The 27,794-nt window shown below is 55.0% G+C and overlaps 2 protein-coding genes across 6 annotated transcripts in view; both read left to right on the forward strand.

Annotated features, from left to right (window-relative positions):
- CLPTM1 (CLPTM1 regulator of GABA type A receptor forward trafficking) overlaps nt 1-18,443 on the forward strand; it is a 38,857-nt gene extending 20,414 nt beyond the window's left edge. For 2 of the 4 annotated variants that reach the window (XM_054463640.2, XM_054463638.2), the window contains exons 5-14: nt 2,283-2,400; nt 10,279-10,364; nt 11,516-11,636; nt 12,240-12,484; nt 13,144-13,237; nt 15,445-15,635; nt 15,900-15,995; nt 16,288-16,423; nt 17,335-17,502; nt 17,713-18,443. In XM_054463640.2, the coding sequence (XP_054319615.1) occupies nt 2,283-2,400; nt 10,279-10,364; nt 11,516-11,636; nt 12,240-12,484; nt 13,144-13,237; nt 15,445-15,635; nt 15,900-15,995; nt 16,288-16,423; nt 17,335-17,502; nt 17,713-17,999 (1,542 nt within the window). In that variant the 3' untranslated portion in view covers nt 18,000-18,443. The remainder of the gene's footprint in view (nt 1-2,282; nt 2,401-10,278; nt 10,365-11,515; nt 11,637-12,239; nt 12,485-13,143; nt 13,238-15,444; nt 15,636-15,899; nt 15,996-16,287; nt 16,424-17,334; nt 17,503-17,712) is intronic. The other 2 variants (XM_054463643.2, XM_054463641.2) reach the window with 1 other exon arrangement.
- Nucleotides 18,444-26,587: 8,144 nt separating this feature from the next.
- RELB (RELB proto-oncogene, NF-kB subunit) overlaps nt 26,588-27,794 on the forward strand; it is a 38,201-nt gene continuing 36,994 nt past the window's right edge. For both annotated transcript variants that reach the window (XM_054463644.2, XM_054463645.2), the window contains exon 1: nt 26,588-26,831. In XM_054463644.2, coding sequence (XP_054319619.1) covers nt 26,726-26,831 — 106 coding nt within the window. In that variant the 5' untranslated portion in view covers nt 26,588-26,725. The remainder of the gene's footprint in view (nt 26,832-27,794) is intronic.

Consider the following 27,794-nt stretch of genomic DNA (forward strand, 5'->3'; position numbering starts at 1 on the left):
AGAGAGAAGGAAAGTGATTTACCAAAGGCCACATCGCATGAGAGATTCAGACTCAGGCTCTATGGCTGTGGACTCTCGCAGCCCTAGGCTCAAATCCAGCCTCCTCCAGGAAGCCCTCCCTGACCCACAGAGCACTCAGGCATGGTTAAACACCCTCTCTGGGTTCTCACACCTGCTGGGCTTCCCCATCCCAACCCACTCTGGGGCCTCATTGGGACTCCTGCATGGCACTGTGAGCCTTGTGATAATAAGGCTGGGGCTGCCTAGATCACTTCCATGTCCCCAGCACTGCCCAATGTGGGGCTGGGTGCAGAATCAACAAGTATTGAACAAGTGAAAAGGACATCTCTCTCTGGGGCCTTCTTCGGCTGAGTCCAAGACAGCTGCCCTCATTCCTTTCTCCCCAGCAGGCCTTCTCAGCTTTGGGGTGGAGGGCACATTTCTGTTCTATTTCTGTCTGGGTGGCTAGAAGCAGAATGTGGACACAGTCATTCTCTTTTTTTTGTTTGTTTGTTTTGTTTTGAGACAGCGTCTCGCTCTGTCACCCAGTCTGGAGGGCAGTGGCGCGGCCTTGGCTCACTGCAACTTCGACCTCCCAGGTTCAAGCGATTCTCATGTGTCAGCCTCCTGAGTAGCTGGGACTAAGGCACACATGATCACACCCAGCTAATTTTTTTATTTTTTAGTAGAGACAAGGTTTCACTATGTTGGCCAGGCTGGCCTTGAACCCCTGACCTCAAGTGATCCACCTACCTTGGCCTCCCAAAGTGCTGGGATTACAGGCGTGAGACACCGCACCCAGCCATCATTCTTTTCTTTTTGAGATGGGGTCTTGCTCTGTTGCCTAGGCTGAAGTGCAGTGGTGCAATTACAGCTCACTGCAGCCTCAACCTCCTGGGCTCAAGCAATCCTTTCCCCTCAGCCTCCCAAGTAGCTGGGACAACAGGCATGTACCACCATGCCCAGCTAATTTTTTGTAGAGATGGGGTCTCAACATGTTTCCCAGGCTGGTCTCAAACTCCTCTGCTCAAGCGATCCTCTCACCTCAGGCTCCCAAAGTGCTGGAATTACAGGCATGAACCACCCCACCTGGCTAGACTTTCTGACCTGCACTGAGAGGTGACTCCCACAGAGACCTCAAGCCCAGCCCCCAGGCCTTGCCACGAGATCCAAGGAAGGACCAGGGCCTGGCAGGCCCAGCAGGGGGATCTGCTTCCAAGGGCTTGGATCTAAGTCGAAGCTTCAGGGTGGGGTCTGAGTGGACTTAAAAGGCAGGAGAGCTGGGCACAGTGGCATGTGCCTGTAGGCACAACTACTCAGGAGGCTGAGGTGGGAGAATGGCTAGAGCCCAGGAGTTTAAGACTGTAGTGTGCCATGATCGCAACTGCAAATAGCCAGTGCACTCCAGCCTGAGCAACACAGGAAGACCCCATCTCTAAAAAAGGTAGGAGAGTGAGGAGAACACAATGTGGCCAAGTGAATTCGAGCTCTGCTCAAGAATCAGAGAGGTTCGGTGCTCACCTTTGTCTCCACCCAGTGCCCCTGGACAACTTGCCTCCCTTCTCGAAGCCTCAGTTTCCTCATCTGGATCAAGTGAGAATAGTCGCCCTTCCCTGGGAGGCAAGGAGACTTGATGAGATAATGAGGAAGACTTGGGCAGAGAGGGGCCAGCTGGAGGTAGCAGGGAGTAGCACCCAGGAGCCCACAGACTGGGTTTCCATCTGCGTACTTGCCACACACTATGTGACCCCTTGGCATGAGCCCCGTTTGCCTCATCTGCAAAATGGGGTGGTAACATGACCCATTGCATAAGGTTGACATGTTACATGTGTGTTAACTCATTAGATTAGGAAGCTATTGTCTGAAGTGCCCAGGGCAGGGTCTGGCCCATAGTAGGAGCTCCATGTCGGCCAGCTGCTTCTTCCTGTTGAGTGAGCTTAAAGAGAGCTCGTTGACTGAGCTGTGTGCCAGTGCTCCAGGTAGTCCCTGCAGTGGTGCCCTCGGGTCAGTGCTGTGGGAACCTCGCCTCCTCTAGGTGGGGCCCTGAGGCTCAGAGAGAAGCTGAGCTCACACGGCCGTGGCAGGTAGAGTGGGCGTCTGAGTCTGTCTGACTCCAGCATTTACCTCTCTGCCACCCAGCTACACGCCCCACCCTGAGTACTCAGTAAATGGCCAGAGAGTTGAGGAGGAGGAAACTGCTGGGGATGGGTGCCAGGCAGGGCTTTAACGTTTCTGTCACCCCCGTTGCCCAGCCTGCCCACCTGACCTTCCGTCTTTTGCAGAGCGTCCAGCAGAACGGCTCCATCTACATCCACGTTTACTTCACCAAGAGTGGCTTCCACCCAGACCCCCGGCAGAAGGCCCTGTATCGCCGGCTTGCCACAGTCCATATGTCCCGGAGTAAGTCGCTCCCCTGCAGCCAGGACCCACTGTCCAGGGGGCCAGCATCCTGGGAGCCCCCAGGCTGATGTGGCGGACGAATCCCAAGTCCAGGAGGGCAGGCAGGAAGCCTGTGCTCAAAGAGGGTGGGATTGGCAGGGCAGGCTCAAGCCCCACCCAGCCTGAATGAGCCCTGTGGACACTAAGCAGGGAGACCCACGGAGGAAGGGAGACCCGTGGAGGCTCAGGGACCAGAGAGAAATTGGCCAGAGAAAGCAGCTGGAGACAGGGACTCTTGGAGAAGCGGAGACGTCCTTCACCAAGGGGGAAGGGCCAGGGTTGACTTGTGCACAGTAGGGGCCTGATAGAAGTAGATACTCAAAAATAATTTGTGGGCTGGGTGCAGTGGTTCATGCCTGTAATCCTAGCACTTTGGGAGACGAGGTGGGCAGATTGCTTGAGCCCAGGAGTTTGAGACCAGCCTGGGAAACATGGCAAAACCCTGTCTCTACCAAAAAAGATAAAAAAACTAGCTGGGCGTGTGCCTGTAGTCCCAGCTGCTCAGGAGGCTGAGGTGGGAGGATCGCTTGAGCCCAGGAGGTGGAGGTTGCAGTGAGCCAGGATCATACCACTGCACTCCAGCCTGGGTGACAGACCAAGAACCTGTCTCAAAAAGATAGATAGAGGCCGGGCACAGTGGCTCACTGTAATCCCAGCACTTCGGGAGGCCAAGGCGGGTGGATCACAAGGTCAAGAGATAGAGAACATCCTGGCCAACACGGTGAAACCCCATCTCTACTAAAAATACAAAAATTAGCTGGGTGTAGTACCATGCGCCTGTAGTCCCAGCTACTCGGGAGGCTGAGGCAGGAGAATCGCTTGAATCCAGGAGGCGGAGGTTGCATTGAGCTAAGATCGCGCCATTGCACTCCAGCCTGGTGACAGAGCAAGACTCCGACTCAAAAAAAAAAAAAAAATAGATAGATAGATAAAATTCAAAGAACAGTGTGGGCAACGTAGTGAGACTTCGTCGCTACAAAAAATAATAGCCAGGTATGGGGGTGAGCACCTGTGGTTCCAGCTACATGGGAGGCTGAGGTGGGAGGATCACTTGAACCTGGGAGGTTGAGGATGCAGTGAGCTGATTGCACTATGGCATTCCAGCCTGGGCGACAGAGCAAGTCCACGTCTCTGAAAAAACAATAGTAATAAAAAATAAGACTACCACTTCTACTCCCATGATAACTCATTAATCTATTAACCCACTAATCCATGAATGGGTTAATCAGTTCCTGAGGGGAGGGTCCTCATGACCCAGTCACCTCTTAAAAGCCTCATCTTTCAGTACTGGCACATTGGGGATTAAGTTTCACTGGGAGTGGGGAGTACTAGAGTACATCAGTAGTCCCAGCTACTTGGGAGGCTGAGGTGGGAGAATCCGCATGAGTTTTGGCCAGGACAAACATTCAAACCATAGCATTGTCCATCCTCTTGTTTTCGGGAGGTTAATAATTGTTGTCATCTTTCTGCTTGCCTGGCTCTTTTTTTTTTTTTTTGAGACAGGGTCTCACTATGTCGCCCAGGCTGGAGTGCAGTGGACTATCTCAGCTCACCACAATTTCCACCTCCCAAGTTCAAGCGATTCTCCCACCTTAGCCTCCAAAATAGCTGGGACTACAGGCACACGCCAGTACGCCCGGGTAGTTTTTGTATTTTTAGTAGAGACGGGGTTTCGCCATGTTGGCCAGGCTGGTCTCAAACTCCTGACCTCAAGTGATCCATCCGCCTCGGCCTCCCAAAGTGCTAGGATTACAGATGTGAGCCGCCACACCCAGCCTTGCTTGGTTCTGTGTGACCTTTTTCCCTGAGTCCTCTGTCTCCTGATGGGCAGCAGTAGAAATCTCTTGCTGTATCTGTTTGAGCGGGTCTGGAGAATGGCTTCCTCAGAAAGCCCCCCATTCTTCTAACGGGAGTTCTGTGTACTCCACCTAGCTTTCACTTTATTGAGGACTATTCCAGACATTCCCTGTGGATTTGGTTAAGATCCATCTGGCTGGTTTTGAGTGGCGCAGCAACAGACGGAATTCTATTTGTATGAGTTAGGTCTTATCTACTTTTTTTAGTATAAAAATATCCTGAAGAATGGTAATTTTTTTTATCACCTATACTGGATGAAATGAAAAGTTGACTCTGTGTGGGTCCCTAGAAATGACTTGGAAAGGTCTTCTGGAGTTAGTTGAGCCCCTTTCTGAGTGAGTGTGTCTGCAGAATGTTCTGCGTTGGTATGTCCCACCCGGCTGACGTCCATGTGGTGAGATCTTTGGAGAACCGGGCAGAAGTGGCTTGAGGGCGTGTGAACTACAGGGTTGGTCTCACAGATGTTTCCCTGCAGGGGGATACATCAGGGGTCTGGGCTAAAATGCCCGATGCTTCACAGGTCACTCTGAAGGTGACCCAGGTGGGTGGCTCTTCACCGTATTCTTGTACCCTGTTTGACGATCACCTAATCATCCCGTTGACCCAAATCGATGCCAGTATTTTCTGTGGTTTTGTCTTTGGTGAATGTGATCCATGTCACTGTGTGGTGAGGTTTATTCACAGTCAGTCTGGTCTGTAAAATAGAATCTGCAGACAGTGAACCTGAAAAGCATACTAGGATCATCCAGGCCTCCCTCCCTAGCCTTGGAGCTGGGACCCTCAAAAGCAGGGACACAGAAGGACTTGGAGTGAGCCACCCACCAACTCCAGGGTGAAGGAGAGTGTGAGTTCAGAAAAGTCCCCTTTTGGCTGGTTGTGGTGGCTCATGCCTAGAAACCCAGCACTTTGGGAAGCCAAGGCAAGCAGATCACTTGAGGTCAGGAGTTCAAGACCAGCCTGGCCAACATGGTGAAACCCCATCTCTACTAAAAATACAAAACTTAGCTGGGCATGGTAGCACATGCCTGTAATCCTAGCTACTCGGGAAGCTGAGGTGGGAGAATCTCTTGGACCCCGGAGGCGGAGATTGCAGTGAGCCGAGATCGTGCCACTGTACTCCAGCCTGGGCGACAGAGCGAGACTCCATCTCAAAAAAAAAAAAAAAAAAAAAGAAAAGAAAAGAAAAGCCCCTTTTCTCCCCAAGAGGCCAATAATCAGTATTCTAGAGCAGCAGCTCCATCCCATGGAGATAGGATGTGAGCCAGAGAAGGCATTAAAATTTTTCCAATAGAAAAAGACTAAAGAGTAAAAAGGTAAAGAGAGGCCAGGCACGGTGGCTCATGCCTGCAATCCCAGCACTTTGGGAGGCCAAAGTCAGAGGATCGCTTGAGCCCAGGAGTTTGAGGCCAGCCCTGGCAACATAGGGAGACCTCATCTCTACAAAAAAAAAAAAAAAAATTTTATTTTTATTTGTTTTATTTCATTTTATTTATTTATTTATTTATTTTGAGATGGAGTCTCGCTCTGTTTCCCAGGCTGGAGTGCAGTGGTGCAATCTCGGCTCACTGCAAGCTCTGCCTCCCGGGTTCACGCCATTCTCTTGCCTCAGCCTCCTGACTAGCTGGGACTACAGGCGCCCGCCACCACGCCTGGCTAATGGTTTTTTTGTATTTTTAGTAGAGACCGGGTTTCACCTTGTTAGCCAGGATGGTCTCGATCTCCTGACCTCATGATCCACCCGCCTCGGCCTCCCAAAGTACTGGGGTTACAGGCGTGAGCCACCGCGCCTGGCCTATTGTATTTTTTTTTTTTTTTGAGACAGAGTTTCACTCTTGTTGCCCAGGCTGGAGTGCAGTGGCATGATCTTGGCTCGCCACAGCCTCTACCTCCCAGGTTCAAGCAATTCTGCCTCAGCCTCCCGAGTAGCTGGGATTACAGGCATGTGCCACCATGCCCGGCTAATTTTGTATTTATAGTAGAGATGGGGTTTCTCCATGTTGGTCAGGCTGGTCTCGAACTCCCGACCTCAGGTGACCCACCTGCCTTGGCCTCCCAAAGTGTTGGGATTACAGGTGTGAGCCAAAAAATTTTTTTAAATTAGCCAGATATGGTGGTTAAGTTAGCCAGATATGGAGGACACCTGTAGTGTCCTCCGACTCAGGAGGCTCAGGTAGAAGGATCATTTGAGCCCAGGAGGTCAAGGCTGCAGTGAGCTGTGATCAGGCCACTGCACTTCAGCCTGAGCAACAAAGTGAGACCCTGTCTCAAAAAGAAATATAAATAAAATAATAAAAAGGTAAGGCCAGGGCCGTGATGGCTCACACCTGTAATCCCAGCACTTTGGGAGGCCAAGGCTAGAGGATTGCTTGAGCCTAGGAGTTCGAGACCAGCCTGGGCAACATGGCAAAACCCCCCACATGTAACATAAATCCTAAAGTATAATAATAATAATAAATAAATTTAAAAAAAAAATACAAAAATTAGCCAGGCATGGTGGCGCATGCCTGTAATCCCAGCTACTCAGGAGCCTGAGGTAGGAGGATCACCCGAGCCCAGGAGGTTGAGGCTGTGGTGATCACGCCACTGCACTCTAGCCTGGATAACAAAGGGAGACCCTGTCTCACAAATAAATAAATAAAAAGGTAAAGAAAAGCCATGAGATTAATATCAATAACAGTTTAATTGAGCTCAACATATTCTCATTTCAACATATAATCAGTATAAAAAGTGAGATATTTTACATTTTTTTTTCCCCTTGCACCAGTTTTCAGAATCTAGTGTGTGTGGCTGGGCAGGGTGGCTCACGTCTGTAATCCCAGCACTTTGGGAGGTTGAGGCAGGTGGATCACTTGAGGCCAGGAGTTTGAGACCAGCCTGGCCAACATAATGAAACCCCAGCTATACTAAAAATACAAAAATTAGGCGGGCGTGGTGGCTAATGCTTGTAATTCCATCTACTCGGGAGGCTGAGGCAGGAGAATCACTTGAACCCAGAAGGCAGAGGTTGCAGTGAGCTGAAATCGTGCCACTGCACTCTAGTATGGGGAACAGAGCGAGACTATGCCAGAAAAAAAAAAAAAAAAAAAAAGGATCTAGTGTGTGCTTTATTGGTTTGCACCAGTCATATTTGCAGTGCCCAGTAGCTACATGTGGCCAGCAACCCTGATACTGGATGGTGCAGCTCTAGAAGATTTTCCTCCAAGAAAGGGGGGTTTTTCCTCCCCACGGGAGCCAGGTGCATCTGGTCTGGATGCCTCCAAGCTGCAGAATGTGTTCTTTGCCTGAGCCAAAGCCTTTCTCCCCTGTGCCTCCCCCTCCACCAGCCAGCGCTGCTCTCTGGGGCTCTCCCTTCCCTGGACAGTCTGTCAGGTGTGGACAGGATTGGGGCATGTCCCCCTGGAATTTTCTCCAAGTCAACCCTTGAGTGTTGGTTTCTCCCCCTGGACACAGGAGGAAGATCCCCAATGATTTAATAATCATAGAAATGATGAGGATTGGCCAGGTGGCTCAAGCCTGTAGTCCCAGCAATTTGAGAGGCCGAGGCAGGTGGATCACTTGAGGTTAGAATTTGAGACCAGCCTGGCCAACATGGTTAAACTCCGTCTCTACTAAAAATACAAAAATTGCTGGTCGTGGTGGTGGATGCCTATAATCCCAGCTACTCGGGAGGCTGAGGCAGGAGAATTGCTTGAACCTAGGAGGCAGAGGTTACAGTGAGCTGAAGTCATGCCACTGCTCTCTAGCCTGGGCAACAGAGTGAGACTCCATCTCAAAAAAAAAAAAAAAATGAGGATGATGTTTCTGCTAATAAGCAGTAGGCCCTGGGCCAAGAAGAAGTGAGGCTTTTCTTCCTTCTTTAGGGAAGTGACATCACTCACCAGCATCCCTTAGCTTGTAGGATTCAGAGCCAAGATTGCCCCCAGAGCCCCCGCTGTTGGCCAGGTCTCTTTCCCCTTTCCCTGTCTCTCCCTGGCCCCAGGGGGCAGGATGGAGAGTTGGGGGGGGGGCAGGATGGAGAGTTGAGGGGGGGCAGGATGGAGAGTTGAGGGGGGACAGGATAGAGAGTTGAGGGGGGGCAGACTGAGTTTTCCTTCATAGCATAAGGAAGAGCTGAAAAGTCCCTGGGCTCAGTGGCTCATGCCTGAGCCACTTTGGGAGACTGAGGTGGGCAGATCACGAGGCCAGGAGATTGAGACCAGCCTGGGCAACATGGTGACACCCTGTCTCTACTGAAAATACAAAATTAGCCGGGCGTGGTGTGCACGCCTGTAGTCCCAGCTACCCAGGAGGCTGAGGTGGGAGAATAGCTGGAATCTGGGAGTCGGAGGTTGCAGTGAGCTGAGATCACACCACTGCACTCCAGCTTGGATGACAGATCGAGACTCTGTCTCAAAAAAAAAAAAAAAGAAAAGAAAAGAAAAAAGAAAAATACTTAGCTTCTTTTTGGGCCAGGCGCGGCGGCTCACACCTATAATCCCAGCAGTTTGGGAGGCCAAGGTGGGCAGATCACAAGGTCAGGAGATTGAGACCATCCTGGCTAACACAGTGAAACCCTGTCTCTACTAAAAATACAAAAAATTAGCAGAGCGTGGTGGCGCACGCCTGTAATCCCAGCTACTTGGGAGGCTGAGGCAGGAGAATCGCTTGAACCCGGGAGGCGGAGGTTGCAGTGAGCCGAGATTGTGCCACTGCACTTCAGCCTGGGTGACAGAGCGAGACTCTGTCTCCAGAAAAGAAACAGAAACATCCCCAGGCCAGGGCAGAAGTTGGGAGATGGAGCGTGGGCACACACAAGCCCCTTCCTCCCCGGCAGCATTCGGGACAACATGGCAGGGGGCCTGTGGCCAACCTGGCCTCTGCGAGAGGAAGTGAGGCCAACTCCTGGCTGGGGATTCACAGCCCCAAAGTGTTTCTCATCTTGGTTTCTCATGTTGGTGGCTTCAGGCCTTTTTTGGAACTGTCTGCTGCCTCTTTATAGTCATGTATTCAACTGGTCATCACCGAGCCTGTGCAGGCGCCCCATGTGTGTTCAAACAGGCCCTGCCCCTACCTGCATTTCCACACAGAGTTTGCAGGCTGGTTGCAGGGACAGACAGCAGGCAGGTAAACCACTGGCTAAGTGGTTTTGGATAGTGGTGAAATGTTGTGAAGGAAACAAGCTGGCAGGAGAATGACTGCATAGGCTCATTCAGTGGGGTGACCAGGGAAGCCCTGTGGAAGAAGGACATTCTGCCAGGGACTTGAATGCCACGGAAGAGCCAGGCCATGAAGATTGTGTCAGGGCATGGGTTCCTGGGACACGGGGTAGCACGCCCGAAGGCCCCAGGTTGGCATGTTTGAGAAGTGGAAGGTGGTGAGGGTTGAGAGGTCACCGGGGCTATGGTGAGTGTCTGGGGTTCCAAAGCTGTGGGATGCCATGATCAGTCACTTGTTTTTATTTATTTATTTGTTTTTTTCTTTTTTCTTTTTGAAACGGAGTTTCGCTCTTGTTGCCCAGGCTGGAGTGCAACAGTGCGATCTCAGCTTCCTGTAACCTCTGCCTCCCTAGTTCAAGCTATTCTCCTGCCTCAGCCTTCCGAGTAGCTGGGATTACAGGCACCCGCCACCACATCCGGCTGATTTTTGTATTTTTATTAGAGACAGGGGTTTCACCATGTTGGCCAGGCTGGTCTCTAACTCCTGACCTCAGGGGATCTGCCCGCCCCAGCCTCCCAAAGTGCTGGGATTACAGTGCCCTACTGAGCTGGGGTTTCTGCCTGGGGCATTTGGTGATGGTGGCGTCCCCATGATCATGAGGAACTGGGATTGGTTGAGATTTGGGGAGGCAGTTCTGGCGTTCCAGGTCACGTTGATCTCAGCAGGTGAGTGCAAGGTGGATGCCAGGAGACCGTGAGCCATTGCTGGTGGGCAGGGATCCGGGCTCTGGAGGCTGCAGGTGCTGGCAGGTCTCACGTCCCCTCCTTTCCCACCTCCCAACCACAGTGATCAACAAATACAAGCGCAGACGATTTCAGAAAACCAAGAACCTGCTGACAGGAGAGACAGAAGCAGACCCAGAAATGATCAAGGTAAACGGGCAGGGTTGTCAGGGCCTATAGGGACCAAGCCAGGCCATTCACAGCTCGTACCAGACCACTGGGGCTGTCATCTGTCACCACCACTGAACCACCGTGCCGGCTCGGTCACACCACCTCCCCTCCCTGAGCACTGGGCTCCTCCTCTGGGAAATGGGGTCAGGAGGCAGCTGTCTCTCAAGGAGTGAGGAGGATTCCAGACAAGGTTACCTGAGCCTCTCGCCAGCCTGGGAGGGGTCTGCATCACTGTCCCATTCTCACATGAGGACACTTGCTCAGTCTCACAGCCAGGAAGTGGCAGGCCAGGGACTCTCACCCACACAGCCAGGCCCCAGAGCCCAAGCTTAGCCTGGCACCAAGCACACACACGAGAATATGGCTTTAGTAGGAACTGCAGGATTAATAGTTGCTGTCACTCCTGGTGGGCTGGGGAGCCGAGCAGTTAATCTGTGGTTAACCTGCAGTGGGCACTAAGAAACTTCCTCTCTCCACGGGTGGTCCTGTGTGGGAGGGGTCGTCCCTGCTCATGGGGGTGAGGCCACCGTGCAAGAGTGTGTGGAGCCTGCTGTCGTGAGGCTGGGCTTCGCAGCCTGGTCTAGGATGCCAGCCCTGCCTCTACCTCTACCTCGGTTTTCTACATGTGGGGTGGGAGGATCCTGTCGGTGGCCGGAAGGGTCCTGGGTGGCAGAATCTCTAAGCCTAGGGAGGAGAGCCCTCTGCCAGCAGTTGCTGTGGTGGCTGATGCTCTGCTGCCAAGGTTGTCAGGGGAGATGGCTCATGCCTGTAATCCCAGCCCTTTGGGAGGCTGAAGCAGAAGGATCACTTGAGCCTGGAAGTTCAAGATCAGCCCAGGCAGCATAGTGAGACCCCATCTCTTCCAAAAAAGAGAAAAAAGAAAGAAAAGAGGCTGTCCGTGGTGGCCCACGCCTCTAATCCCAGCATTTTGGGAGGCCAAGGTGGGAGGATCGTGCTTGAGCCCAGGAATTTGAGACCAGCTTGGGCAACATAGTGAGACCCCATCTCAAAAAAAAAAGAAAGCAAAGATTAAGATTTTCATGGGAACCCTTGGGAGGAAGTGTGCAGAGACTGATAGTCCCTGAGCACCTCCACCTGCCTCTGAGGTCCTTCCCCCCATGTTGCCTCAGAGGGCTGAGGACTATGGGCCCGTGGAGGTGATCTCCCATTGGCACCCCAACATCACCATCAACATCGTGGACGACCACACGCCATGGGTGAAGGGCAGTGTGCCCCCTCCCCTGGATCAATGTAAGCTCCCCAGCCCTGCCAGCTGCTTGCAGAGGCCTCTGGGAGGGTGCTCGGGGCCCATCTCCTTGTCTTCTGGCCCCGTCCCCCTGAGAGAGCTTTCCAGGGCTCCACCCTCCCAAGCTCCCCACCCTGTCCTATCCCCTTCTCATGTCCTCTCCCTCTCCCACACCACCACCCCTGGGGACCCCAGGACTGACTTCCACACGCCAGCATCGGTCTATAGTCAAGTCCCATCCAGCCCACAAACTGTTTTCAAAAAATGTCTATCACTTGCCAACTTTTGAAATTGAGACAGTATCACTTAAAAGCCACAATTTCTGGCTTATTTTATAAAACTGGGTTACATGGTCACCCACGAGGCAGCCGTGGGCTGGAGCTGAGCCACAGCTGCCCCCTTCAGTGAGGACCTGCCTGCCCTTTGCCCCTGGTCCCCTCTGCTGAGGTCAAGGCGCCCTTTAGCTCCTCATGGTGTGGCCTAGAAATGTCCCCCGTCCTCCAGTCTCTGTAGAGGGGCCCTGTTGGGTCCCTCCAGACATCTGAGGCCTGTGTGTACCCTGGCCTCCTGCCCGGGCCAAACAGTGCCCCTGTCCCCACATGCTGCAGATGTGAAGTTCGACGCCGTGAGCGGTGACTACTATCCCATCATCTACTTCAATGACTACTGGAACCTGCAGAAGGACTACTACCCCATCAATGAGAGCCTGGCCAGCCTGCCGCTCCGTGTCTCCTTCTGCCCGCTCTCGCTTTGGCGCTGGCAGCTTTATGCCGCCCAGAGCACCAAGTCGCCCTGGAACTTCCTGGGCGATGAGTTGTACGAGCAGTCAGATGAGGAGCAGGACTCGGTGAAGGTGAGTGCTGCCGGGGTGGGCGGGACTTCCCGGTGCCTTCCTGGGCGCAAGAGGCCAAGAGGAAGTGCGCCAGGCCTGGGCTGTGGGACCTCCCGCCTGGTACTCCTCTGCCCACAGTTTCACAACCTCCCAGGTCCCTTCTCCACAGTGAAAGGAAGTGGGCACCCGGCCCTCCAGCCCTAGATGACTGGGGGTCCTCTCCCCAGGCTGTTGTGTTGGACCCTTTGGGTCCGGACCCGTCCCTTCCTCCTTCTGTCCCAGACCTTGTGTCCCTGGCCCTGGGCTCCAACTCCGTGTCTCTGCCATCTCACTGGGTCCTGAAACGTCAGCCCGTGTCTGTGGTGTGAGGCTCAGCTTTGCCTCCTGGACTGTCGTCACTGTTGGGTCTCTGCTCCTGGCTCCCAGTGTCCCTTCACCCACTCCCCGCAGCACTCCCTTGGCCTCTGCCTCTTCCCCTAGTGCCATCTCCCCGTCTCTTCTGTCTTTGTGAGTCACCCTCCTCTCTGTCCCCATCTGCCCATCTCTGACCCATTCTCCTCCTGGCTGGCCCACCTTCAACCTCCCTCTACAGGCGGCCCCAGGGGCAGCCCTCAGGGGACAAAAGCTAGTGAAGGTGCTCCTGGGTGGGGACAGGCTGTGCTCACAAGTGTCCCCTGCAGGTGGCCCTGCTGGAGACCAACCCCTACCTGCTGGCGCTCACCATCATCGTGTCTATCGTTCACAGTGTCTTCGAGTTTCTGGCCTTCAAGAATGGTAGGAACGGGACCCCAGGGCTGGTGAGAGGCTGTGCAGGGTGGGGGACAGGACCTGCCCCCTTTCTCCTCCCCTCCCTCCCCCACATGTCCTCCCCCTGCCTGGGGTCTCTCAGCCCCACTCTCCAGAGGCCTAGTGAGCTGGGGAGGGGCAGTGGCCCCAAAACTCCCAACCCAGAAATTCCCACCCACCGGGTGTGGAGCTGAGGGAGGGGCTGGCCCGGTGGTGGGGCAGAGGCCAGGCCAATACTGCCAGGAAGCAGGGCTGGGGAACTCCAGAGCCAAGAGCAGGGAAGCCCCGGAGCTGCTCCTGCCACCCTGCCCGGCAGGCTGCCTGCTGCGGGAGGCCGCTTAGGGCTGAGTGGACGGGGCCTGCCCGAGTGGGAAGGAGGAGCACTGTCCCCCAAAGGTCCCTAGGTTCTAAGGCTGACCATACTGATGGCCAGCATTTGAGGAGAAGCAGCCACATGCCAGGCACTGTCCTGGGTACCCTCCCCAGGTAGCTCCTTGAGCCCTGTGGGAGCCAGAGGCTCAGGGATGTCACTTGCCCAGTCACACAGTTCCTAAGGGGCAGATGGTTCCAGCCCCAACTCTCATCTTCTAGGCCCTGCAGGCCACTTCTTCCTTGCCCAGAGCACCCCATTCTGAAGGAGTGGCCTGCGGCCCTGTAGCTCCCGCAGGCGGCAGGAGGAATGAGTAGTAGTAGTCCTGGTATTAAGACACTATTGCCGGCCTGACGGTGGCTCTCGCCTGTAATCCCAGCGCTTTGGGAGGCCAAGGTGGGAGGATCGCCTGAGCCCAGGAGTTTGAGACCAGCCTGGGCAACAAAGCGAGATTCGTTTCTACATAATTTTTTTTAAGAATTAGCTGGGCATGGCAGCGCGTGCCTGTGGTCTCAGCTACTCAGGAGGCTTGGGCCTGAAAGGTCAAGGCTGCCGTGAGCCGCGATCACACCACTGAACTCCAGCCTAGGCAACAGAGTGAGACCCTGTTCCAAAAAAAAGGACGTTCTTGCCGTTATTGAGAACTACCATCTGGAAGAATGCAGTGTCATACAGGCACAGGAGCTGGTGCCGACCCCAGCCAGCCATCTACCAGCTGTCGCTGAGAGATGGGACCCTTCTGCCTGGGAGCTGGCTTGGCTGGGGTCCAGTGAGAAACGAGGCACAAGAAGGCTGTTCCTCCCCAGTGTCATACAGCAGGGGGCGCAGGCCTCACTTGGCACCAGTGCTGTGTGGCCTCCCTGGTCTAAGGAGGGGCTTGGGCCCAACTGCTCCCACCAGAACCCACCAGAACCTTGTCTCCAGACCCATTCTTCTTAGTTGGGACGGGGGTCAGTCTGATGGGCAGGGGTGGATGGGATGAGCCTATGGAGTGTGCCAGAGCTCTGGGATGTGGGGGAGCTCTGGGATGGGGTAGGGTGCAGATGGACCAGAATTCACAGCCCTCACTCCCTGAGTGCAGAGCTGGCCCTGACCCTGCATGACTGCAGACCTGGCTCCACCACTGTGCTACAGACGTGGTGGCTCAGCCTCCTGTGGCTGCCGTTAGATGCTCAGCTGGGCAGGGTCAAGAGAGGGGTGTCCATGGTGAGACCAGGGCTCAGAGAGGAGCTCGCTGACAAGGATCCTTGGCAGCATCTAGGCGGAGCACTGGAAGGAGCTCCAGACTGGAGCCCAGGGTCCTTGTCAGTTTCCTGAGCATGTCTGTGAGCCAGTTCCTTCCTCGTGTCGGCGGGGGCCTGGAGGAGGTGGTCTTGAAGTGCATGCCACAGATCTTCCTTCCCAGGGAGGGCGGGCTGGCACCACGGTGCGGCACAGATCTGGCGTCCCTTCAGATGCTGCCATGCCAGGCTGTTTGGCCTCAGGGAAGCAGCTTCCCTGACCAGCCCTTAGCACCTGGCACGTGGTGAGCCCCGTCCATGGTACCAGTCACCGTCACCATCAGTCAAGGGACTGCACCTTGGGGTGCTGGGTGCTGACGTCCTATAGGAGGGCTCCAGGGGTGCTGCCTGTCTGGTGCTCTGGGGGCCACCCAATGAATGAGAGAGCCTTCCTGGGAGAGAGGGGTCTCGTTCAGCACCCCTCCTGAGGACCCAGCCCCACCCCAGAGTGTGAGGAGGATGCAGGTCAAGGGGGCCTGAGGGAGCTGCAGTAGGGTCTCAGCACCTCCTCAGCCTCCTGGTTCCCCCCTACCCCCTGCGCACAGACATCCAGTTCTGGAACAGCCGGCAGTCCCTGGAGGGCCTGTCCGTGCGCTCCGTCTTCTTCGGCGTTTTCCAGTCATTCGTGGTCCTCCTCTACATCCTGGACAACGAGACCAACTTCGTGGTCCAGGTCAGCGTCTTCATCGGGGTCCTCATCGACCTCTGGAAGATCACCAAGGTCATGGATGTCCGGGTAAGGCTGGGGCGCCGTGCTGTCTCGGGAGCTGCAGGGGTTGGGAGGGGGTAGTGTGGCCCAGCTGGACCCTGGAGCTGGCCCCCGGGGGATTCCCAGCAAGTGCCTCACTCCCAGGACTGAGGGGATTTTCTCACCAGGGGATTTTTTGGGTCACACATGGGGCAGGGGAACTGGGAACGGTGGGGAAGGGCAGGGGCTGGTTCTGGCTTGTAGGGTGGGAGCCAGCGTAGCAACTGACCATGGCGCCCACCTCATGCACAGCTGGACCGGGAGCACAGGGTGGCAGGGATCTTCCCCCGCCTATCCTTCAAGGACAAATCCACGTATATCGAGTCCTCAACCAAAGTGTATGATGATGTGAGTGTCCTTCACAGTGGGCCCCTGGGGGTGGTCTCCAGGTACCCACGTACCCCTGAGGCACCCGGGGCCGGTCATCTGTCTGCTGGACCCATGCTTTACGGCCTGTGCCACATCCTCTGTGTCCCCCACCTGCCATAACTGCTTCCTGGGCGAGTCCAGAGTCCCCAGGGCTACCTGGAAATTCCCCCTGCCTGGCCTGCCAGACCAGGTGTGGTGGGTGAGGGTGGGGAGCAGGGCTGCCAGGCAGAGCCGAGGAGCTGGCTGACAGCCCCACCCTGTGGCCCCACAGATGGCGTTCCGGTACCTGTCCTGGATCCTCTTCCCGCTCCTGGGCTGCTATGCCGTCTACAGTCTTCTGTACCTGGAGCACAAGGGCTGGTACTCCTGGGTGCTCAGCATGCTCTACGGCTTCCTGCTGACCTTTGGTGAGCGGCCCGGCCACCCCAGGAGAGAGCAGGCCCCATGCTGGGCAGGGCTCACAGCCCAGTGTAGGAGACAGACCCATCCCCAGACAGGGACAACCTAAGGTGGGCAGAGCTGGGATATAGGGAGGCCTGAGGGCATACGTGGCCCCATCTGGGGACAGAGAGGACTTTAGGGAGGACATGAACAGAACTCTTCAGTCCTCATTCTCAGGGGACCTTTGTGTCTTGGGAACAAGTAAACAAGTAGGGCCAGGTGCAGTGGCTCACACCTGTTATCCCAATGCTTTGGGAGGCCAAGGCAGGAGGATCACTTGAGCCCAGGAATTCGTGACCAGCCTGGGCAACATGGCAAGACCTGATCTCTACAAAAAACACAGAAATTATTGGGGAGTGGTGGTGCGTGCCTGTAGTCCCAGCTACCTGGGAGGCTGAGGTGGGAGGATCACTTGAGTCTGGGAGGTTGAAGCTGCAGTGAGCCATGATTATGCCACTGCACTCCAGCCTGGGTGACAGAGTGAGACCCTGTCTCAAAAAACAAAAGACCAGGTGAATCACAGCCAATAATGAGTACTGTGAAGGGCAGAGTGGTGGGGGGATGCACATTAATAGGGGTCGGGGGGCCCCTCTGAGGACAGGACATTTAAACCGAGGCCTCAAGTATCCAGGGAGGGAGCTGTGCGGATGTGACAGAAGGCCCCACCAGTGCAGAGGCCGCTGGTAGAGTGTGCCCAGGTGTAGGAAGTGGTAGAGTGTGCCCAGGTGTAGGAAGTGGTAGAGTGTGCCCAGGTGTAGGAAGTGGTAGAGTGTGCCCAGGTGTAGGAAGTGGTAAGGGGGCTGGTATGGCCAGTGCAGAGTGCACAGGGGAAAGGTGGTAGAGGACGTCCCTCCGCTCATGGGTGCTCTCACTGCAGGCTTCATCACCATGACGCCCCAGCTCTTCATCAACTACAAGCTCAAGTCCGTGGCCCACCTTCCCTGGCGCATGCTCACCTACAAGGCCCTCAACACATTCATCGACGACCTGTTCGCCTTTGTCATCAAGATGCCCGTTATGTACCGGATCGGCTGCCTGCGGGACGGTGAGGCCCGGTGGGCAGGTGGGGGCTCCCACCAGAACAGGGCCCCGAGGCAGTCTTTAGGGACCAGGTCTGAGGGGGTGCCATGGCCCCAGGTGGGGTGTTCAGTCTGAGGGGGCTCGGCCCCGCCCTTGCATCACGCCCTCTTCACCCAGGCCCAGCTGGCTGTGGACGGGCCAGCCCAACCTCACACTACCTCCCACCCCTCTCCAGATGTGGTTTTCTTCATCTACCTCTACCAACGGTGGATCTACCGCGTCGACCCCACCCGAGTCAACGAGTTTGGCATGAGTGGAGAAGACCCCACAGCTGCTGCCCCCGTGGCCGAGGTTCCCACAGCAGCAGGGGCCCTCACGCCCACACCTGCACCCACCACGACCACCGCCGCCAGGGAGGAGGCCTCCACGTCCCTGCCCACCAAGCCCACCCAGGGGGCCAGCTCTGCCAGCGAGCCCCAGGAAGCCCCTCCAAAGCCAGCAGAGGACAAGAAAAAGGATTAGTCGCGACTGGTCCTCGCCTGCTCCGGCTCCTGGCGACCACTACCCCTGCGCCCCGGCCCCCTCGCCTCTCCTCCCTGTTGCCCTTTCCCTGGACAGATCAGGCCGGGGCGGCGGGAGGCCCGCCTCAGGTCAGGGCCCAGCGTGTGACGTAGGGGCCGGGGCAGGCCAGGGCTTGTTTGTGGAGGCGCCGTCTGTCCCTCTGTCCCTCTGTGTTTCCAGCCATCTCGCCCTGCCAGCCCAGCACCACTGGGAATCATGGTGAAGCCGACGCGGCGTTGCCAAGGGGGTGGGTTGGGCGGGGGCGGGGCCGGGCCCCCCTACGGGATGCCCATGGCCATTCATCATCTTGTCCCTCGTCCCCCTACCACACTCCCCCTCCTAGACCGCCGCCCTTTAACACAGTCTGGATTTAATAAATTCATATGGGTGTTTAACTTAAACTCAGCACTGCCCCTTCTCCTCGTGCCTTCCTTCCTCTGTTGCCTTGGAGAACAGTTTCAAGCAGGGATGAGGTGGCTCTCCTGGGTCCGGGAGAGTGACCTGCAGGGTACGGGACGTGTAAAGGTGGGGATTGTGACCTTGTGCCAAGAGCCATACCTGGCCGGGCGCGGTGGCTCACGCCTATAATCCCAACACTTTGGGAGGCCGAAGTGGATGGATCACTTGAGGTCAGGAGTTTGGGACCAGCCTGGCCAACATATTGAAACCCTGTCTCTATTAAAAATACAAAAATTAATTGGGAATGGTGGCAGGCACCTGTAATCACAGATACTCGAGAGGCTGAGGCAGGAGAATCATTTGAACTCGGGAGGCAGAGGTTGCAGTGAGCCCAGATCACACACTGCACTCCAGCCTGGGCAACAGAGCAAGATTCCATCTCAAAAAAAAAAAAAAAGCCATACCTGCCAGGCCAGGCCTCTTCCTCACTTCTCGCCCTCCCACCAGCCCTCTGAGATTTCATTAACTGGCCTCATGTCAGATTCCCGGGGAAGCTGCTTGCAGGGAGCTCACTGCCCTGTACCCTTTCCTGCCAGCTGCCCCTGCTGGGTGCAGGCTGGAGCCTCCCATGTGCCCGCTGAATGTCTCCTAACCCGGCGCCACCAGGCAGGGCCAAGTACAGCTTTCAGCCGGGTCGCCATGAGCACCTGCCACCCTGAGGCCTCAGCACAGCAGTTGGGGCACGCTAAATGTGTGCCCTTGACTTTTTGTGCTGACACCCACTCACTCCCAATTTTGGGGAGCATGGGAGTGAAGGCTCAGCCGGCCTGAGTGGCACCTGGCTGGAGCACTGGTGGAGGGCATGGGGGTGAAGGCTCAGCAGGCCTGAGTGGCACCTGGCTGTCTGGCTGTAGCACTCCATGAGTGTTGGGGTGTCATATCACATCCCCGGGGCTGCCTGTGCCGACGACCAGCCATGCCCTCCAGAGGTGGCATGAGTTGGACTTCCCATCCCAGCCCCTGGTGCTGGGGCCCTTCGCCCACTGGATAGGTGAGCTGTGTTCTGAGGGGTGGGGACCCTACATTCCCAGGTTTACTGTTTTGGGGGGTGGTCTCAGCAACACTTCTGGGATAGGGGGCCCAATGCTGAGGACCACACCAGGTTCCTTCAGGCTCCAGCTGCCACCCCATATTGCAGAGCCAGTCAGGAGAACCATGAGGCCCCAGGGAGATGATGGCGCCCTTGGAGCCCCACACCACAGGCCCACAGGCCATGACAGCCTCCCATCCCTCAGGGCAGCCATGGGTCTCCATTACCCACCCCCCAACTCTATACCATTCCATGGATCCCCGGTGCCCTTGGAGGAACCCCAGGCTCTGCACCATGGCCTGACTATGGGCTCCTAGGAACCCTGGAGGTACAGGGCTCGGCAGACCCTTGAGACTGGTGGTCTCTCCAGCCACCTGGACTCCCTAGCCTCATCACCCCTGGCTCTTCTTCCTCTCACAGCTCCACGCCCAAGCCTTTGACAAGGCCCATCAGCTACCCCCACGACTCCCTGGGGGTCTCACCTCTTCATTGGGACCACCTGCTCCACCTGCTCCATGCCCCTCCTTACCCTGTGGTGTTCTTGCTCAGTGTTCTGTCTGGTCCCCTGTCCCAGTCCTGCCCTCCCCACATCCCATTCACACTCTAGCTAACAGCTAGAGGGAACTTTTCTTTTTCTTTGAGACAGAGTCTCGCTCTGTTGCCCAGGCTGTAGTGTAGTGGTAGGATCTCAGCTCACTGCAACCTCTGCCTCCTGGGTTCAAGTGATTCTCCTGTCTCAGCCTCCTGAGTAGCTAGGATTACAGGCATGCACCACCACGCTTGGCTAATTTTTTGTATTTTTAGTAGAGACGGGGTTTCGCCATGTTGTCCAGGCTGGTCTTGACCTCAAGCAATCTGCCCACCTCAGCCTCCCAAAGTGCTGGGATTACAGACATGAGCCACCACGCCCAGCCCAGCTACAGGTAACTTTATAGTTTATTCTACTAAAGCACAAACCTGACCCTGCCCAGCCCTTGCTCAGAACCTACTGTGGCTGCACAGTGACTTCAGGAGAAAGCGCAGGCTCCTTACTAGGGACTGAGACCTTGGTGATGGGGACACTTAACCCCTGCATCCAGCCTGGTCTTCCCCCTACCTGGATCCTGCCCCCAGGCACACAACCCCTGTCCACTTTTTTTTTTTTCTTTGAGACAAAGTCTTGCGTTGTCCTCCAGGCTGGAGTGCAGTGGCACAATCACAGCCCTGCAGCCTTGACCTGCTGGCACAAGTGATCCTCCTGCCTCAGCCTCCCAACTACCTAGGACCACAGGCAAGTGCCACTATGCCTGCGTAATTTTTTATTTATTTATTTATTTATTTTGTATTTTTATTTATTATTATTTTTTGAGATGGAGTCTCGCTCTTGTTGCCCAGGCTGGAGTGCAGTGGCATGATCTTGGCTCACTGCAACCTCCACCTCCCGGGTTCAAGCGATTCTCCTGCCTCAGCCTCCTGAGTAGCTGGGATTACAGGCACCTGCCACCATGCCCGGCTAATTTTTGTATTTTTAGTAGAGACAGGGTTTCACCATCTTGGCCAGCCTGGTCTCGAACTCCTGACCTCTTGATCCACCTGCCTCGGTCTCTCAAAGTGCTGGGATTACAAGTGTGACCCACTGCACCTGGCCGCCTGCATAATTTTTAAATTTTTTGTAGAGTTGGGGTCTCTTGATGTTGCCAAAACTGGTTTCAAACTCCTGGCCTCAAGCAGTCCTCCCATCTGGGCCTCCCAGAGTGCTGGGATTACAGGCCTGAGCCATCAGAGCTGGCTCATCCTTCTTTATCTTACCCATGTGTCCTTCAAGCTGTGGCTCCAATGCTCACTCCTGTAGGAAGCCCTCCCTGACTGCCAAGTTCTCTGGGGTCTCTCATGGCAGCCCTGCCCACTATGAGTCATCACTGGGGACAGGTTGGTCTCTTCCACTGGATGGAGCCCCGTCAGGACATAGCCAGACCTGTCTTGATCACTGCTGTGTCCCCAGCATAGGGCCAGACACAGAGAAGCCACGCCAGGAATATTTAATGAGTGCATGTTGAACAACCCCAACATTCACTTTCCCAGACACATGGACACATCCAGAAGTGTGGACCGCGGTGGGGCTCATATTCAGACACTGGAGACTGTGACAAGCAGTCAACAAATGTAACAGCTGAACCCTGCCCCTGGGTAGTGCTGTGTGCTGGGGTGTTTTGTGTGTACAGCCAGGACCAAGACAGACACAGACCTGCCATCACGGGGCTCACAGCCCAGCAGAAATCCTGAGCACTGAGGATATCTGACATGTCTTTTTTAATTTTAATTTTTATTTATTTACTTTTTTTTTTTTTTCTTGAGACGGAGTCTCGCTCTGTTGCTCAGGGTGGAGTGCAGTGGCACAATCTCAGCTCACTGCAACCTTCGCCTCTCAAGTTCAAGCAGTTCTTCTGTCTCAGCCTCCTGAGTAGCTGGGACTACAGGCACCCACTACCAAGCCCGGCTAACTTTTGTAGTTTTAGTAGAGACAGGGTTTCACATTTCACCATATTGGTCAGGCTGGTCTCAAACTCCTGACCTCAAGTGATCTGCCTGCCTCAGCCTCCCTCAGTGCTGGGATTACAGGCATGAGCCATGGCGCCTGGCTATCCTTTTTATTTATTTATTTATTTATTGAGACAAAGTCTTGCTCTGTCGCCCAAACTGGAGTGCAGTGGCGCGATCTCGGCTCACTGTAAGCTCTGCCTCCCAGGTTCAAGCAATTCTTCTACCTCCGCCTCCTGAGTAGCTGGGATTACAGGAGTGCGCCACCACGTCCAGCTAATTTTTGTATTTTTAGTAGAGATGGTGTTTTACCATGTTGGTCAGGCTGGTCTCAAACTCCTGACCTCGTGATCTACCCGCCTCAGCCTCACAAAGTGCTGGGATTACAGATGTGAGCCACCGTGCCTGGCCCCCTTTTTATTTACTTTTTTTTTTTTTTTTTTGAGATGGAGTCACTGTCACCCAGGCTGGAGTGAGTGCAGTGGCACGATCTCAGTTCACTGCAACCTCCGCCTCCCGGGTTCAAGTGATTCTCCTGCCTCACCTTCCTGAGTAGCTGGGATTATAGGTGTCCGCCACCACACCAGCTAATTTTTGTATTTTTAGTAGACATGGGGTTTCACCATGTTGGCCAGGTTGGTCTTGAACTCCGGACCTCAAGTGATCTGCCTGCCTCAGCCTCCCAAAGTGCTGGGCTTACAGACGTGAGCCACCGTGCCCGGCCCTGACATGTCCTTTTAGTCACTCAGCAAACTTTTTTTTTTTTTTGAGACAGTCTCATTCTGTCACCTAGGCTGGAGTGCATGATCTCGGCTCACTGCAGCCTCCGCTTCCTGGGTTCAAGCGATTGTCCTGCCTCAGCCTCCTTAGTAGCTGGGACTAGAGGCACACATGCCACCATGCCCGGCTAGTTTTGTATTTTTAGTAGAGACGGGGTTTCACCACGTTGGCCAGGCTGATCTTGAGCTCCTGACCTCAGGTGATCCACCTGCTTTGGCCTCCCAAAGTGCTGGGATTACAGGCATGAGCCACTGCACCCAGCCTCAACAAACATTTTTGAGGCCTGGCATTGGCAAGGGGCAGAGAGGAATCAGGAGAGCTTCTGGTCCTATAACAACTGGAGCTGCTATTTGTCATCCTTATCATAAGCCAAGCGCTAGTGTAAGTGCTGCATGTGGTTGGCTTCATCCATTATATTTAATATTATTCAGTGTCCTCGTCACCTTACTGGTCCATCACTCTGCCCTCATCTCCACCTCTTTCCTGTCAGTCACTCTGCACCAGCCTTCTTGCTATTCCTTAAGCATGCCATGCATGTTCCTACCACAGGGCCTTTGCACGTGCTAGCCCCTGTGCTTTGAACACTCTCCCCCAGATATCCACAAGAATCCCTCACCTCCTTTGACTCCCTGTTCAAATGGCACCTCTCAGACCCTGATCTTCCTAACCCAAACTATCCTCCAAACTCATTCTCTTTATTCTGCTCTATCCTGTAATACTGCCATCACCATCAGATATGTATTTGCTTATCTGTTTTCCATCTGTCTCCTCAGTTGGATTTCCTTGATGGCAACGGCTTTTTGTCTGCTGTGTGCCTTGCTATGTCCCTAGCTTTCAGAGCAGTGCTTGACACTGTTACGCTGTGTGTAATAACTGTACATTGAAGAGCCAGGCACAGTGGCTCACGCCTGTAATCCCAGCGCTTTGGGAGGTTCAGGCAGAAGGATCACTTGAGGCTAGGAGGTCAAGATCAGCCTGGGCAACAGCAAAATCCCATGTCTTAAATAAAAGAAAGAAGGCCGGGCGCGGTGGCTCACACCTGTAATCCCAGCACTTTGGGAGGCAGAGGCGGGCGGATCACAAGGTCAGGAGATCGAAACCATCCTGGCTAACACGGTGAAACCCCCGTCTCTACTAAAAATACAAAAAATTAGCCAGGCGTGGTGGCGGGTGCCTGTAGTCCCACCTACTCAGGAGGCTGAGGCAGCAGAATGGCGTGAACCCGGGAGTAGGAGTTTGCAGTGAGCCGAGATCGTGCCACCGCACTCCAGCCTGGGTGGCAGAGCAAGTCTCCCTCTCAAGAAAAAAAAAAAAAAAAGAAAGAAATACGCTGGGCATGGTGGCTCACGACTGTAATCCCATCACTTTGAGAGGCCAAGACAGGCGGATCTCCTGAGGTCAGGAGTTCAAGACCAGCTGGCCAACATGGTGAAACCCCATCTCTACTAAAAAAAAAAAAAAGAAAGAAATGTAGTCTTGGCACTTTGGAAGGCTGAGGTGGGCAGATCGCTTGAGCCCAGGAGTTTGAGACCAGCTTGGGCAACATGGTGAAACCTCATCTCTGCTAAAAACACAAAAATTAGGCCAGGCATGGTGGTGCACACCTGTGGTCCTAGCTCACCAGCTGTGTGGCCTCAGGCAACTGACTTCATCTCTCTGAGCTTCAGTTTCCCATCTGTAAAGTGGGTCTAATAATAGGACAGTCATGAGGATTAAATAAGATGATGTTAATAGTTAGTTGCCCTTTGGCCAGGTGCACTGGCTCAGCCTGAGCAACAGATCCTCTCTCTACAAAAATAGAAAACAGGCTGGGTGCAGTGGCTCATGCCTGTAGTCCCAGCTACTTGGGAAGCTGAGGCAGGAGCATCGCTTGAACCCAAGAGGCAGAGATTGCAGTGAGCTGAGATTGCACCACTGCACTGCAGCCTGGGCAACAGAGCGAGACTCCATCTCTCAAAAAAAAAAGAAAGAAAAGAAAAGAAAACCTTAGCCAGATGCGGTGGTGTGTGCCTATAGTCCCAGCTACTCTGGACACTGAGGTGAGAGGATCCCCTTAGTCCAGGAGGTTGAGGCTATGGTGAACCATGTTCCTGCCACTGCACTCCAACCTGGGTGACAGAGTGACACCCTGCCTCAAAAAAAAATGTTCACATTTGTATATAGCACCCACATGTGCCAGGCCCTGTTCTAAGAATTTTATGTTTTAAATATTTGTGTCATATTAATTTGTGTGGCCTTGGAGAAATTAATTTCACCGGGTTTCAGTTTTCTCATCTGCTATGTGGGGATAGATAACACCATATACTTCACACAATTGTTGTGAACATTCAACTTACAGAGTTATTTCTTTTTCTTTTTGAGACAAGGTCTCACTCTCACGCAGGCTGAAGTGCAATAGCATGATCACAGCTGACTGCAGCCTCAACCTCCCAGGCTCAAGCAATCCTCCTTCCTCGGCCTCCCAAAGTATTGGGGTTACAGGTGTGAGCCACTGTGTCTAGCCAGAACACCCAAGTTTTATACAAGCAAAGGAAAGACAACAAACCCTACATCTGTGGTCTGAGAGTGCCTGGCATCCAAGTTAGAACCTAATAGATCACCGAGTTGTTCTCAGGGATATGGGAGGCTTAGGAATGTGATCTGGCCAAATGGCTGCCCCTCTTTCAGCCTGAGTCTCTTCTGCAATAATCCTATCATATGCTTCTGGCGCTGGTGCGAGGGATGAGCTCAGGGTTTAGGCACACAGCTCAGGATGTATACGGAGGCTACACTGCTGCCATTCGCAGACTGCATTACTGAGCTTTTGAGCTCAAAGTGGTCTGGGCTATTTATGGGTAACTTTCAGTGGCTGCAGGGAGGAACAAACCAATAAATAAAACATCCATGCATTCATCCAATAAACTCTTTTTTTTTTTGAGATGAGAGTCTCGCTCTGTTGCCCAGGCTGGAGTGCAGTGGCACGATCTCGGCTCACTGCAACCTCCGCCTCCCACGTTCAAGCGATTCTCCTGCCTCAGCCTCTGGAGTAGCTGGCATTACAGGCGCACACCAACTCGCCCAGCTAATTTTTGTATTTTTAGTAGAGACGGGATTTCACCATGTTGGTCAGGCTGGTCTCAAAATCCTGACCTCGTGATATGCCCGCCTCGGCCTCCCAAAATGCTGAGATTACAGGCATGAACCACCGCGCCCGGCCTCCAATAAACATTTATTGGGCACCTACGGTGTTCCAGGCGCTGGTCTAGGCGTTGGGGTTACAACAACGCACAAAACAGAAATTCTGAAGCTGACACGCTAGCTTTAAACGTTCCTTAAATATCTTTATCCTCAACTTACGGTTGAGGAAACTGAGGTATAGAGAGACCTTGGAGGTTTCCGAAATATTATTATGGATGGCAGGTGTAGAGCCCTGGCAACCTCTCGATCCTGAAGCTCCCCTTCCAGCCTGAGAAACGGCAGGTTCAAGTCCCATTGGGAGACCAAAGCGGTGAGCGGCTCAGTTTCCCGGCTTGCTCAATGGGTAAGGCGTGATGGCCCTAAGCAGGCCTCAATTGTCTCGTCCAGAGCAATGGGCAGCGACGCCTGCCCAACCCCTCCTGAGCGCCCAGCCTCCCTTTCCCGGCCGGCCCCGCCCCCGCGATCACGTGACGCGCGGGGGTTTTCCCGTTCCCCAGGCGTGACGTCACGGCGGGGTGCAGACCAATGGGCGCGCAGGCCGGCGGCGCCGGGGAATTCCGCCGCCCCGCCCCCGCCCGCCGCCCGCCCGGCCCGGCCCCGCGCCCCGCGCAGCCCCGGGCGCCGCGCGTCCTGCCCGGCCTGCGGCCCCAGCCCTTGCGCCGCTCGCCCGACCCGCGATCGTCCACCAGACGGTGCCTCCCGGCCGCCCGGCCTGCCCGCGTGCATGCTTCGGTCTGGGCCAGCCTCTGGGCCGTCCGTCCCCACTGGCCGGGCCATGCCGAGTCGCCGCGTCGCCAGACCGCCGGCTGCGCCGGAGCTGGGGGCCTTAGGTAAGCGGGGCTGAGGTTCAGGAGAGGGGTCTGGGGCGGGGCTGGAGATGCGGGGATTCTGGCGGTCCCGGAGTAGTCTGGGGGTTTCTATGGGAGTCCAAGGGTTTCGCGGGAACAGAGTGAGGGTTCCTGAGACACTGTATTAGGGCGTAGGAAGGAGGCAGAGGGTGATGAGGGGGTACGGCCCGAGGTTCGAGCGAGGCGTCCCGCTGTAGAGTGAGAGGGGGCGGGGCCTGACCCTGAGGCAAAGAAGGGGGCGTGGCCTGACTCAGAGAAGGCGGAGCGAAAGCTGCTCTTCGGGGGCATGGGGGTGGGGCCAGGTCCAGAGAGGGAGAAGAGGGGCGGGATCCGACCGGGACTATGAGAAGAGGGCCGGGCCTGACTCAAAAAAGGAAGCAGGGCTCTACGCGGAGGGGTGAGGGGGCGGGGCCTGGCCGTGAGGGCAGGAAGGGGGCGGGGCCTGAGTTGGCCGAAAGAAGGGGAAGGGGCGGGGCCTGACTCTGGCCGAGTGGAGGGGAAGGGCCTGTTACCCAAAAAAGCAGGGCGGGGCCTGACACAGAGAATGAGGAGGGGCTGGGGCTTGCCTCCAGACGGAGAAGGGGGGCCTTGACATTGAAAAAATAAAAAGTGGTCTGACCCTGACAGGAGGATGTTTTTGTTTTTTTTGTTTTTTGTTTTTTTCTTTTGAGATGGAGTTTCGCTCTGTCGCCCAGGCTGGAGTGCAGTGGCGCGATCTCGGCTTACTGCAACCTCTGCCTCCCGAGTTCAAGTGATTCTCCTGCCTCAGCCCCCCGAGTAGCTGGAATTACAGGTGCCCGCCACCACACCCAGCTAATTTTTGTATTTTTAGTAGAGACGGGGTTTCACCATGCTGGTCAGGCTGGCCTCGAACTACTGACCTCAGGTGATCCGCCCGCCTCGGCCTCCCAAAGTGCTGGAATTACAGGCGTGAGCCCTTGCGCC

Source organism: Pongo pygmaeus, chromosome 20, assembly GCF_028885625.2.
Source record: "Pongo pygmaeus isolate AG05252 chromosome 20, NHGRI_mPonPyg2-v2.0_pri, whole genome shotgun sequence".
In the NCBI taxonomy this organism is placed as follows: Eukaryota; Metazoa; Chordata; class Mammalia; order Primates; family Hominidae; genus Pongo; species Pongo pygmaeus.